We start from the raw sequence: 14,018 nt of genomic DNA on the forward strand, positions 1-14,018 counted from the left end.
TTGATTGTATAAATCGAGTATAGTATTGATTGTATCGAGAGCTAAGCATTGATTGTGCAATCCTATTTTTTTATCAGAAATAGGACTGGTAGCCTAAAGGGTGATGGTATTGGTCGTATAGAGGGTGATATTGTTAATTGTTTCGATAGGAATAACACTGGCTGTGGGTGAGTGTGTGAGCCTATGCCGTGTCGTCTGTCTAAAGTGGTCCATTGTTGATGTGGTCGCTCAGGCTGGGGACACGTGGGGTGGTTGATGTTGGCTGCGTGGTGGATTCATAGAGGATTAGAGGGGAGGCTGGAGCGGTGCTGGGCAGGGAGAGGAGGAGGAGGGGAGGGAGAGGAGAGCGACTGAGAGGGAGGGAGGGGAGAGCTTTAGCAGCGTAGGGGGAGCGAGTCGAGAATAAAGGATCCGGAGAAGGGGAAAGGAAGTAGACAGGAGGAGATGGATGAGAGGGTGTGTGTGGAGTAGGGGTTTGTCTACAGAGGAGTAGGGGAAGAGTCCGCAGACACGTCAGGGTCGAGGGGTGTCTGGAGAGAGAAGAAAGACGGGAGTTCCTCCCACGGGAGAGGACCCAGAGGACCCTGAGTGTCTGTAGGAGGAGGAGAGAGTGCGGTGTGTGTAGTGGGGACAGGGCTGTCTGTAGAAGTAAGCAAGGAACGGGTGGGGGGGGGTCCTCTGGGGAGGGAGGGAGGAAGAGGCGAGAGGGGAGCGGAGGGCGCCATGCGGACCGTGATGCCCGCGGAGCCGCACGCGCCGCGCGCCGCCGCCGCGGACTCCCCGGGCTCGAGCCACTCGCGCAGCCCCAGCGCCAGCTCCGTGTGGTCAGTGTCGAGTTCACATCCACACACACAGACACACAGATAGATATACACACACACACATACACACACACAGACACACAGATAGATATACACACACAGATAGATATATACACACACACAGACACACACACATACACACACATACACACACACATACACACACATACACACACACGGACACACACACACAGACACACACACACATAGACACACACAGACACACACAGACATACACAGACACACACACAGATACACACACAGACACACACACAGATACACACACACAGATACACATACACACAGACACACACACATCCACACAGACATCCACACAGACAGACATACACACACAGAGAGTCACACACAGATACACACACATAGATACACACACAGACACACACACACACAGACACACACACAGATACACACACAGATACACACACAGAGATACACACACAGAGATGCATACACAAAGATGCACACACAGATACACACACACACAGATACACACACACAGATACACACACACAGATACACACACACACAGATACACACACACATGGATACACACATACATATTCACACACATACAAAGATCCCACGTATAGCCTTTAACAGACTGTAGGGGCAGGTGCTGTTAGCGAGCACCTGTGAAGACCGGCGCTGTGGCACACGAGGGGGTGGGTGGCCAGCACCACGCCCGGCCGCTTTTGTCTCCCCATGGGCCACGTTTACACATTGCACCAGGTCTACTCATTTGAGGCTGAGTCTACATAGGGGACCGGTTCAGATAATCGTCGCTGGTGTTGGTGGCCGAGGGTTGGAATCAAACCCCAAATGTCATATCAGGTAATATACACTGAATTAAACTGTGGGTTTACTCTCCAACACACCGGTGTGCTGTACGAGTAACGAATTGCCATGTTGTTTCTTACGTCACAAACTTTACTAATCGGCTGTGCCGGGTGGTGGCGGGTTTAACGGCACATATTTACGCAATCTAACCAAGAAAAACCCTACGTATAATATTGGTCGCGAAAGCCTACGTGTTAAACTAAGCAAAAAATACTTCCTGAGCCAGTGACGGAAATTCCACATTCCTAAGGCGAGGGCGAGAGTATCCATAGGACAACCACTGTTGACTTGTCCACAAAGTGGTCCCCGTTTAATTGACCCCGGAGGGATGATGGGCTGAGGCAACCTCCAACCAGGATTTGAACTCGCGACCTTCTGATATAGTGGCCAGTTGGCGGCACACTGGTGTTTTGCTTTTATCATTAAGTTCAGTTATTTGAAAGCACTCCAATCTGCTCTAGTCTGCCTCTGTATTTAGTTATATATGTTATCCCGGTTTTCCTTCCATAACTGCCCTGCGGCAAAACACAGTATCTTGTTTTCTCCAGTCCTGACCCCCTGACAGATATCTTCAGTTGCATGGCGAACTTTGTTTTGCTCATATTCATTTTTAGCCCACCTTTGCAGCTTCCTATATGAGTTCATGCGATAAATTCCCATGCTTGATTTAATGACTGTCATCAGGAAGTGACTATTGCAACCTTTACTGGGTGGTGGTTTGCTATGCAAGTGACCTGTAATCCAGCGCTGTGAGGGCGAGGGTTGATGGATCACACAAGTTGTGAAACTCCCTTTCTGTCGGCGTTGAGGAGGAGTGATACCCTGACTCGCCAAGAGAAGGCTGTACAACAAATGTGGACTCCACCTGTTCCATCCCTACCTATGGGATAGAGTGTTGCCCCCTTCCATGCGTGAGTTTTCTCCGCCGTGCTCCGGTTTCTTCCCGCATGTAAACAAATTAATTGTCCGATGACACCTTAATATGTAGAGGATTGCAGAGCTTTGGGGGGGGGGAATTTGGTGGCCGCACATCGCGTGAGTGACCGCACACTATGTGGCACATTACCAGTTGAAACTATTATTCCTAGTGACCCCACAGATGCCAAGGATATAGTGCGTGTCTCTAACACTACGATTCCTGCAGATGTATATATCCAAATAGAGCTGCCCTTGATTACAACTACTCGTTAGCGGTTCTCCTCGAGTCTCACTTGTTTAACTTTCAGTCTATGAAGAGACGTCACTGGTTTAGCCTTTGTGCACTGGTCGGGGTTACGTTTTAGGGTAAGGATTTCAGTCTCGGGATTTCAGCTTGGGGTTTAGGGGTCAGGGATTTCAGATTCGGGGTTTAGTATTCGAGGTTTAGTATTTCTGAGTTGAGGATTGGGGATAAGGATTCAGGGGTTTAGGGTTTGGGGTTTTTGGTAAGGGATTTAGGGTTTAGGATTATGAGTTTGAGAGGATGAGGAGTCGTTGCTACAGGTTAGAGAAATTAGTACCTAAGAGTTTGTCTGGGTTTCACTGGGAATTGGCATTTGCGTTTGAATGGCAAGAATGTATTTGTACTGAGATCTGGTGCAGGTTCTGGTGTTGAACTTTATTGCAGTCGACTGCACAGTCTTGATAGACCTATGTAGGGACCGGCGTGTGCATATTGCGGTCACTGCTTTTTGTTAAATCACAGACCTAGGAAAGTCTACGATCGGGATCAGAACAAGATTCTGAACTATGATTGGATACAAAGTTTTGGGGAGTGTTTGCCCCGATGCAGTTACAGGAGAAACGCCCCCAATCTGTGGGGGAATTAATGTAATGGGTCCTTAAGGTTGTCTGCTATTTTACTCTTATCCGCGGGGTAGAAATTTACAGATGACCTGTGGCTAATAGGATGAATTTGCCATGGGACTTCCCTTATCCACGCACAAATCGGATAATATGAAGCCATTCCCACAGAGACCCATGTAAAAGGTCGCTGGTAATCGTGGATAATAAGGATAATAGGGCCGGTGGCTAATAGGAGTTTTCGCGGACCTCAGCGGTCACCAATAATAGGAGTCATGGATAAGAACGTTGCAGATAAGATGAATTTGCATGGCACTGGAGATTACAAAATACTGTCTTGACCTAAAAGGTCGACATTGTTAACGTGAGTTTTAGCCGTTGAAAACAATAAAATGTCTTTGCACTATTGACAAATTGTTATTGAACAACTGGACGTGTAAGCGATACATTAATGGTTACACAGCCAGTGTGAACATTTAAACATCGTGTAAACAAATATAACTCCAGAGATCCTAAATTTATCTTAATCCCAACCACGTTTGCCCAATGATCTAATACTAGGTTTTCATGCATTGACATATTGCTCATAGCTGGCACAGAAATATATGCTTGTAGGTAATTACGTGTGTAAAGCGTGTGTCGGTACGTGTCATTGTTTTGTATTGTATATGTATGTGGGTGTCTGCGTGTGTATGTGTATTCGTGTGTCTGTATTTGGGTACCTTTGTGATTTGTGTGTTTGTATTATGTGTGTTTAGGCACCTCTGTGTGTGTCTGCATGTTGGTGTGTGTTTGGCTATCTGTATGTATATCATCTGTGTATGTTTGTCTGTGTGTATATGTTTGGGTGCCTGTGTGTGTAATCTTCGTGTTATTGTGCGTATGTGTGTGTGTGTCGTTGTTTATTTGTTCAATCAGTCGACTACTGTACTCACTTTTCATAGTCAATGATTCCCTGCTCAACCAAGCAATGGGGGTGAGGAACCCTTAGCCATTGCTAGAAATCCCACGTCCCTATGACAGGCGCCATGTCAATCCACGGGAACAACACCGTTGATTAGCATCCGACGTGCTCCATGATATAAGTGCCGCTTTTTGGAATGTGGAGTTGCCACCCCCGCACGTTCAGTTGTGCAGGGAGACCCTTGACTTGGCATTCCGATACTAAGCTGGCAGCCGTTGCAAAGTGCAAGTGTTTGGTAACGGAACGAGTTCACATTTGTCATCGCCATCAATCGCCGTCGTCATCCCAACCTCCGCGATGGTAAAAAAAAATGAACACCCTCCCCACGAGGCTACGTCTACGGTAGCCGTGGCCGCTTATGATGTCAGGAGTGGAGCCTGGGCACCGTCACTGGAATGTGGAATTTCCACCACCGTTCTCCGAAGTCGGAGGTGTTTGGTCGCAGTTCAAAGACGCTTTAGTCCAGGAGCGGGCAGAGATGTCTTTCCCCTTCCGATTGCAGCCCTGACCTTGAGGGCGAGGCTACCGCCGATGCACTTGCAAGTTGGTACAACATTTTGTCAATTTGCCGCAAGCTTCAACATACCTTTGGCACCCGGGCCCATAGCTCAGCCAACACCCTCGCTCTGAACACCTTGCGCGTGCGTGCGTGTGCTCGCACAACACGCACCCACGGTTCGGAGTTTAGTTTCTCGAGGCGTTCGTATACGCGACACGGGCACCGAGGAGGACGGAGAGCGTCGTGGTGGTGTTGGGCTTCGCCGGGTGTTTGTGGACAGGCCCACCGGCAAATCGCTCGAACACCGACGGACTCGGTGGGTGTCGGCTCAAGGAATAACGCTCTGAACGGCTTTCGCGGAGCAAAGCTTCGTTGAACAAGGTCGGCTCATGTGCTCGCGTTACCTAACGTCGCTTCACGTTTTGATTTGTATCAGTTTTGTCTCGTACTTCGCTTAAGAGTTGTAAACTCATCTGTGTGTCTGGGGGGAGCAGCTCAACGCATCACTCGGACTATCTGGGAATGGTAAGACTAGTTGAGCGTTTTTGAAAAGCGCTATGCATAGATGGACTGATCCTTGCCATAGGAATGTGGAATTTCGCAACGCTAGCTTAGAGCTGCCAGTGGAGCTGAGCACTGTCCCACGCTCACTTGAGCAGGGATATATGCCGACCTCTGACTTTATAACTTCTGTGTTTAGTCCATGCACTTATTTACTTTATCAATGCTATAGAAACATACAGTACCTTTGGATCGGACTGTTTAACGCGAATCGGTGCGGTCGTTGATTTGTTTAATCCTGTCGGAGCAAGTCGTTTGTTTACACAGACAACCCGCACTGAATCTCGGGACTTGTGTGAAATAGGGTCCTGCTCGCGATATTTAGCCACTTCTCTTGACTTTTTTTATGGATGTGAGGAAACCAGAGACGAACATTCAGATGTCTTATCGAGAGATAGGTCCGTACAATCCATAGAGATAAATTGGTAACATTTCGACAGATAGAAGATCGGTCAAAGGCAACGATGAAGCCCTGTGATCGATTGGTCACGTGTTGGCAGATGACTCTGTAGAGAAGAGCTCTTGGGTGTGCTTTGGCCTACTCCTGGTCAGACGTCTTCTCGCAAGAGGTTGGTGGTGGAGTACCCACAATCTACCCCTCCACAGGGGACCTGCCCGTCGACTGTGGTGGTTAAAGCCACTTACACAGCTGGGCGAACACAAGGGGCAGTGGGGGTGGTGGAGTTCAAGAAACTTGCCACATTGTTTCAACTGCAGCGAGCCGGCGGACCTCTGGAATGCCAGTCCAGTGCTGCTGACCATCACAGCACGGCAGCATCCCAGATAGGCCGGCAACAGTGGAGATTATTAGGTCAGCTGATGCTTCGTCTCCTGCCAGCGGCACACGCGATCAGAGGTTGATTGTCGATCACGGCGCGTCGGGGTTGAGAAGGTGCGTGAGCTGAAATCAATTGTATTGAATTGTGCACGTCAAAATCGATGCTTTCCCAATTGTAAGTTGTAACTAGTGCAGTTAGTGTGACCCCTGCCGCTACTGCTGTAGGCACTCGGATGCACTGCGGTGTTAAAACAATATGTTGTAACTGTTGGTTCGTATCACGACCCAGAATTGTGACAATTAATCGAACCGCTAGAGGTTATTCAAAGTAAGCCTCGAAATGAGGTACACATCAACAGTCCTGGGGACAAGTGCTGGAACGGTTCGTTCAATAGCTGCTGACAAGTATGATATCTGAGAAGGGCGTGCTGGTTTGTGTGCCACGCTTGTGAAGAAGGGAAGACCGTGGCTTAAACATCATTGGCATTTGTCTCACCTTTTCGGTCATCTGCGTACGTGAAGGCAATGCGTTTTGTCTCAACCATCACCACCACCACCACTATCAACACCACGATCACCACCACTTCCCATCAGCACACCACCAACACACCACCATTGCCACAATACTACCACCATCACCAACATCACACCACCACAGCTACCGCCACGATAACCACCATCACCTACCACCAGCACACCACCAGCACACCACCATTGCTATCAAACCACCGCCATTACCATTGCCAGCATGCACCACCACCACCAAAGACAAAGATCCCCCCTAAAGCCTTAACAGACATTTTGGGCAAGTGCTGTTAGCGAGCACTTAATGAAGGGTGGCACGGCACACGAAGGGGGTGGGTGGCTAGCACCACGCCCAGCCGCCGTCGACCATCGTTAGCAGTAGCAGCAGCAGTACCACCACTGGCGTCTGTCTAACCAGGCCTTCCGTGCTCGCACCACAGGTCCAACTCCTCTGCGAGCTCGGGCACCCTCAGCGAGCCGGCCGCCTCGGGCCAGAGCGCCGCGAGGCAAGGGCAGAACAAGCGCTACAGCCTGGGCTTCATCCGGGGGATGCTGCCCCGGGGTCGCAACCCGTCCTCCTCCTCCTCGACCGACATCTCCCTGCAGGGCGGTGGCGGCCCGGGGGATGCGAGGGGAGGAGGCGGGGTCTCCCCGGGACCCTCCACGTCCCCCGGCTTGAACGGGGGGCTCCTGCCGTCGAAGCCGTCCGTCGTCAGGGTCTACGGGGACCTTATCAGCCGCGGCACGCTCTACAAGGGCGTGCTCACGTCGCCCGACAGCAGCGCCCACCAGCTGGTGCAGGTGGGGGTGTGTGGGCACAGGGGGCTCGCGAGCCTCCCGCCAGCGTCTCTGTGTCTTTGTCGTGTGCATCTTTGCATGTGTGTGGATCCGTGCGTGTGTGGATCCGTGTGTGGGTGGGAAGCGGTAGTGTAGCGGTTGGCGCGCTGCGCTACGAACCCGGCGACCCGAGTTCGATTCCTGCTCATGGCCAACACCAGTGACGATTATCTGAACCGGTTTTGGGCCTCCCGTGGGTCGACTCAGCCTCAAACGAGCACCCGGTGCGATGTGTAAACTTTAGCTTTGGGGAGAGAAAGGGGGCCGGGCAAACGTGGTGCTGGCCACCCACCCACTGCTGTTGTGCTCTGCCGGCCTTTAGAGGTGCTCACTAACAGTGTTTGTGCCCAACAGTCTGTGTGGGTTACACGGGAGATCTTTGCCTTAGTGTCTGTATTTATTGACGCTTGTGGGGAGTGGCAGTGTGGCGCTTCGCGGGCTGTGCCACAACATCGGCAACTCGCTCACGGCAAACGGTGGCAATTATTAAATGGAATTGTAATCGATCCTTGGCCTCCTCTCGGTAGACTAAGCCTTACATGAGCACCTGGCGTGGTGTGTAATTAATATCAGCACTGGAAGGCAAAGTTAGCCGGTGTGGTGCTTGCCACACCACCCCCTCGTGTGCCATGCCAGCTTTAATAGGTGCTCTCGAACCGCACTTGCCGCACGAGTCTGTTAAGTCTATATAGGTGCTCGTTGACTTTGTCTTTCCTTGCTGTCTCCAAAACGTCATGAGATAATGTCCCTTGATATTCAAATGCTGTTGTGCACTGCTCATGACCTGTACACAGCCATCATCTTTGCACAGCCATCGAGTTCAAATATTTTTTGACAAAGCATTAAAGGTCATGTTGGTGTTATATGTGTAAGATAACTCTCTCCTGGCACTAGAGCGACGCATCCAGATCACGGTCAATTTAAAGTAAAATTGGACGAAGTGCTGAGCCAGTGGTGGAAACTCCACATTCCTATGGTGAGGGTTTTTCCATATGAACACGATTGCTGACTTTCCCACAAAACGGTGCTAGTTTTATGAACCCTGTAGGGATGATGAGTCAATCTCCCTCACCCCCTCCCCACCGAGATGTATACTTGCAACCTTCCGATTGCATGTGGCTCACGTTGGGTATTCAAGGTGAGGAGCATCCATTGCCGAATATTAGAGATCTTCAACATCAAAACATGAACATGAGTTTATCCAACGTCGGAGGTGTCCGATGGTCCAATGCTCACTTTGCTGGTGGGTCAACGTGAACATGCTGAACGATTAATTACCTGATCGCCGATCCCACTGGAGAACCCTCGGGATTTCACCTCCACCTCGGGGAAACTCCGGTTGCCCGCATTCAAATGGAATCCGCACGCGAGTTTTCGATGGTGCAGGAGGCTGGTGGTCGGTGGGTGTGGGTGTGCGATGACGACGACGACTTCTCTGCCCCCCCCCCCCGCACCCCCCCCCCAGGATGCTCTCTCGCGGTACGGGCTCGACCCGAGCCGCGCGCACGAGTACGTGCTGTGCGACGCCATCGGGCGCCTGGAGGACGCGGAGTGCGCCTGGGTGGAGGATGGCAACGGGTCGGAGGGGACGTCTTCAGAGGTGGGCCTGTGCTGGGAGGTGGTGGTGGTCGCGGTGGATGTGAGGTTGTCGGTGGTAGAGGTGGTGGCGATTATGATTGTGGGGGAGCGAGCCGGGTTCGTTTCCCGCTCGCGGTCGACACCGGTGACGATCATCTTAAACCGTCCTGGGCATCCCCTAGGTCGACTCAGCCTCACATGTGATCCTGGTGCGGTGCGTAAACATCGCCACTAGGGAGACAAAGGCGGCAGGGCGTGGTCCTGGCCACCCACCCCCTCGTGTGCCATGGCGGCTTTCACAGGTGCTCGCTAACAGCACTTGCCCCTACAGTCTGTTCAGGCTACACGGGGGATCTTAGTCTTTGTGTACCAGTGTGGATCAGCAGAGCAGTGTTTCGTGCACTGCGCTTCGAACACGACGACCCGAGGGACACGTCCTCACCCTGGCTGGGAAAGCTGCATCTGAAATTGTCTTGTGCGCTGCGCTGTGAAAGCATCAGCATTGAGGGCACAAAGGCAATTGGTCGGTTCTCGCCATACCACCCCCCTCATGGTCAGCCCCAGCCTTATCAGGCAGCTCCTTGCTCAGCAGCACTTGACCCAGCAGTTTCCTTGTAGGATATACAGGGGATCCGTTGTCCGTGCCGCGTGCTTGCAGGAGGCGCGTGTGTGGGTGCCGGAGTCGGTGCGCGCGCTGGCCTCAAACGAGCGGCCGCTGGAGCTGCAGGCGCTGTGGAGGCCCAGCCCCGGGTTCTCGCGCCGATTCCAGATCCGACGGCGCTCGGGCATGGAGCTCAGGGCCACGACAGGGCCGGCAGGTACTCGCCACACGTGGACACTGAGACAAGGGCACACGTGCGCACGGATGCGTGGACACTGATGCACGGGCGTGGATGCTGGAACGCAGACACACGACATACAGTGCGGGAAAAAAGTATTTGATCCCCTGCTGATTTTGTACGTTTGCCCACTGACAAAGAAATGATCAGTCTATAATTTTAATGGTAGGTTTATTTGAACAGTGAGAGACAGAATAACAACACAAAAATCCATAAAAACGCACGTCAAAAATGTTATAAATTGATTTGCATTTTAATGAGGGAATGGATACGGTACGGAGACACCGGTGTGGCATGTGCACAGAGACGCAGAGACGCTTGACACACAGGCACAGAAATACACAGGCAATGACACTCGCGTTCTCACTTGAACTTCCTGTACAAGTACTCTGTCCACACTGCTGACGATGGGGAAGAGAGTGTCTCTGTGGGGCATGGGAAATGCCAGAGGGCAGGGACTGGCAAGGCGTGAGACGCGGCCGCGGTGGAGGAATGCGCCTCGCAGCACGCTCTGCTGACTAAATACACACGGGGACACTCACTGAGGGTGTGTAGAGTTCTGCATTTGTGGCGCGCATAAACGCACACGGACAGGTTTGCCCACTTCGTAAATATCAAATAGAAATATGTCCTTGCTCAGCAGAGCAATTGGGCGGCGCTCGGACCCGTCGTGGAGATTCCACATTCCTGTAGCAGGAGCTGGCCTCTCTGTTGTGCGATACTTCTCACAAAGTGGCAGGGATTTTATTGACCTTGAGCTGAGCCACCCACGGCAACCACCGATTTGTGGGACATCAATAAAGATGTATGCCTCTGCCCTAGAAATGTGGAATGTGCAGAGTGATCCATTGGTCTCAGTGCAGCTAAATCCATTGTTGTACTTTACTTCTACGCTCCCACATCCGTGCTCCCACGCCTTCACGAACTCGCACTGACCACCACACGACACAGCCAACTCGTAAGGGTTGTCCCGGCAACAGAACGTGGCAATTCGTCACTAGTACAGCACGCCGGTGTGTTGGACAGCCAAGCCACAACATTTACAATCTGAGTACGACGTTTCGAAAACTGTGATGAATAAATGAGACCGAAATAATGAGCAACAATACAAATGAGGAGGTAAATTCGTGAGATTCCACGATCAAATCACAGCCCTTGCAATCGAGACAATTCAGAGAATCACTGCGGGGGGGGGGGGGGTGAAGATATGGCTCCATGCTCACTTTAAAACATCGTGATACTGCGTTGCCCCAAAGAGAACAGATTATACAATGTGTGATGTTTCGTGGCCAATAGCCCTTAATGCCCTTAATCATAACAGAGGGCAGAGAGATGAAGTGAATAATAATAATGGGGCCCTGATTTAAATGTAACTTTCATAGTGTGTCAGGATGAACGGCGTTAATTTGGCCTATGAACAGTTACCCATTCATCGAGGCCCGTGGGCAAAGTAGCACGGCCACAGCTCACGTTGCCCCCGATGCGTCTTGTCATCCTGCAGAGGTGTCCGTCTTTACGGAGACCACTTCGTCGGACGACACGGACACCGACGCCACCGTCATGCCCGCCGGGGTCGCCCTTCCCGGGCCCGGTGATGGGGGGGCAGTGGTGACCAAACCAGGCAGCGGAGCAGCTGTTGGACAAACGGGGCCCACGGGGGAGAGAAACCGGCTGTGCCACCGATGCAACTCGGCTCTGGCGGACGAGTGGACGGGCAGCTCGGGGTCAACTTCTTTCCAGAACAACGTCCCGCCGGGCGGCGTCGTAACGGCAAAACCGCGGCAACTGCCGCGGCAGCAGTGCAACGGAGTGGCAATGGAGGATGAAGTTGACCAAGACGACGATGACGGGGACGATTTGCCGGCGGAAATTAAGGAGACGAGGTTTCGCTCGGCGGCCGTGCTGTGCTTTGAGCCCTGGAGCGAGGATCTGCTGCTGCACAAGATCCTGAAGATGCCACCCAGCGGTGGAGGAGGAGGCGCTGCTGCCGCTGGCGGTGGCGGTGGCGGCGGCGGCGGGGAGAAGGAGGAGGAGGCGGGCAGCTCGTCTCCGCTCGCGCTCGCCCGGCTGCTGTGCCTGTGCGTGCGCCACGCGGCGCTGCGCTTCTCGGCGCCCGAGATGCGCCGGCTGATGTTGAAGATGGCGAGTCGCATGCAGGCTGCCGCGTGGGTGAGTGGGACGGCGTGGACGACGCGTGGACGACGGGTGGACGCGTAGAGAATTGGACAACGAAGATGAATGGATAGGGATGGGTGGTTGGGCAGATACAGATGGACAGATGGATTGATGTTATTTCAAATAAACAGACAGAAGTATGCATAAAACTATAGACATATGGACAGATGGATGGCTGAAAAGATATCGATGAACATTTCTTTCTTTCAGCTTCTTGATTTGTGGTCACATTTAGACGTTATATTAATCCAAATTGTTATCGTATTATTGATATCTGCATGGCCCTGCAGATAGGCAGGCAGATGGATGAACAGGTATATGAATTAACAATTTGTACGGCAGACTGATGGACAAGATGAATGGGCAGAGAGACAGATTAAGAGACAATGGAAGTCTTACAGATGGACAAACGGTGAGATGGATCAGCATACCAATGGATGGATGTAGGATGGAAAGAAAGACTCATGGGCAGGTAGATAGTAGACAACGATCAGTGGACAAGCAGGCATGCGAATAAACATTAGACCCAGACATATGGACAGATAGCAGAGGAACGAATGGATGGGTAGACAGTTGGATAGCCAGATTAGATGGATGGAAAGTCTTGGGACGGATATATGAACAAACAGAGAGGAAGATGGAGAGATGGCTGGACAAATTAATTAACATACAAATATATTGGTGGTGTAGGTAAATTTCGACTCGTAGACAAACAGACGGACAGTCACACTAATGAACAGTCGTACGATGTCTAAAGGACCTCTGAGCACACGTACGACCCCATTACATCCCCCAAGTTTTAAATCCTGGCTAAACCACTGGAGGTGCAAACACAAAGAGGCTCAGAAATAGCTGGGTGAGTGGGTGACAGACAGATGAACGGAGGGGCACAAAGACAAAGGCCCTGCGATGATTCGGGCCCAAAGTGACGTAAGAACATCATCTGAATACTCTCACGATTAATATGTAACCCATTTCACACACAGGTTACCTTGAGCAATTACAATAATACGCTTGTATGTATGGCCAGGTGTGGTAGTTTATAACGAGTGTTCACAGGAATGACTCACTGGGGCTATAAACACATGGCACTGCTGCCATCTCGTTCGTGAATTAGCAGTGTGCTGAGAACGCGGGTGGTGTTTGCGTAACGGGCATTCGGCGTGTGTGTGTACGTGAACATTCAGTGGGGGAGCTAGGAGTTGCATTGCTACTCACCGTTCTATTGTGAGAGCCTTGCGCGTGTGGTGGCAGCTGGCTTGGTTATCTCGTGTGATTCACAATGCTTTTGTTTCCTACAGCATCCGGGTGTCATCATGCCTTTCTGTATGCACGTTGAACTTCTTTCGCATCGTACGTAGCCAACCGTGTTGTCCATCACACAAATTCCCCACCACCTTTTGGCGATCTTTCGCTGCGGGTCTCTGCTGTTAGTAGCGTTGCATTTTTATCATCGTGCCAAGGCCCTGTCTGCTGCGTCTTGCGGCCGTGGTCCCGTGTCTTCTCATCGGCGCGAGGTGTCTGGGCCCGTGCCTTCATCTCTTTCCGATTCCCCTGTGTGGGTTTCCATCGCATCAGTTTTCATGAAACATCTTGAATGGGATCCGTCGTTATTCGATGTCTGAGCCACTGCAGTCTTTCCTCCTTGACGATGAGACTGACTGCCCCCCCACCCGCCATGTCTCATTCTTTCTGACTTCTTCACTGCTTTTCTTTGGTTCTTTCGGTAAAGTCACGTAGATAGAAAAATAAAACTAAAGTTAATAAAAAGAATAAATTATAAACAAAACAAAAACCACTG

The 14,018-nt window shown here is 51.4% G+C and overlaps 1 protein-coding gene across 1 annotated transcript in view; it reads left to right on the forward strand.

Moving 5' to 3' along the window:
• Nucleotides 1-693: 693 nt before the first annotated feature.
• LOC144721377 (ras-associating and dilute domain-containing protein-like) overlaps nucleotides 694-14,018 on the forward strand; it is a 33,985-nt gene continuing 20,660 nt past the window's right edge. Inside the window, exons 1-5 of the mRNA XM_078598944.1 lie at nucleotides 694-824; nucleotides 7,229-7,589; nucleotides 9,091-9,225; nucleotides 9,862-10,021; nucleotides 11,544-12,211. Of these exons, the coding sequence (XP_078455070.1) occupies nucleotides 724-824; nucleotides 7,229-7,589; nucleotides 9,091-9,225; nucleotides 9,862-10,021; nucleotides 11,544-12,211 (1,425 nt within the window). The 5' untranslated portion in view covers nucleotides 694-723. The remainder of the gene's footprint in view (nucleotides 825-7,228; nucleotides 7,590-9,090; nucleotides 9,226-9,861; nucleotides 10,022-11,543; nucleotides 12,212-14,018) is intronic.

The sequence above is a fragment of the Lampetra planeri genome, chromosome 1 (assembly GCF_965212315.1).
Source record: "Lampetra planeri chromosome 1, kcLamPlan1.2.h2, whole genome shotgun sequence".
Lineage (NCBI taxonomy): Eukaryota > Metazoa > Chordata > Hyperoartia > Petromyzontiformes > Petromyzontidae > Lampetra > Lampetra planeri.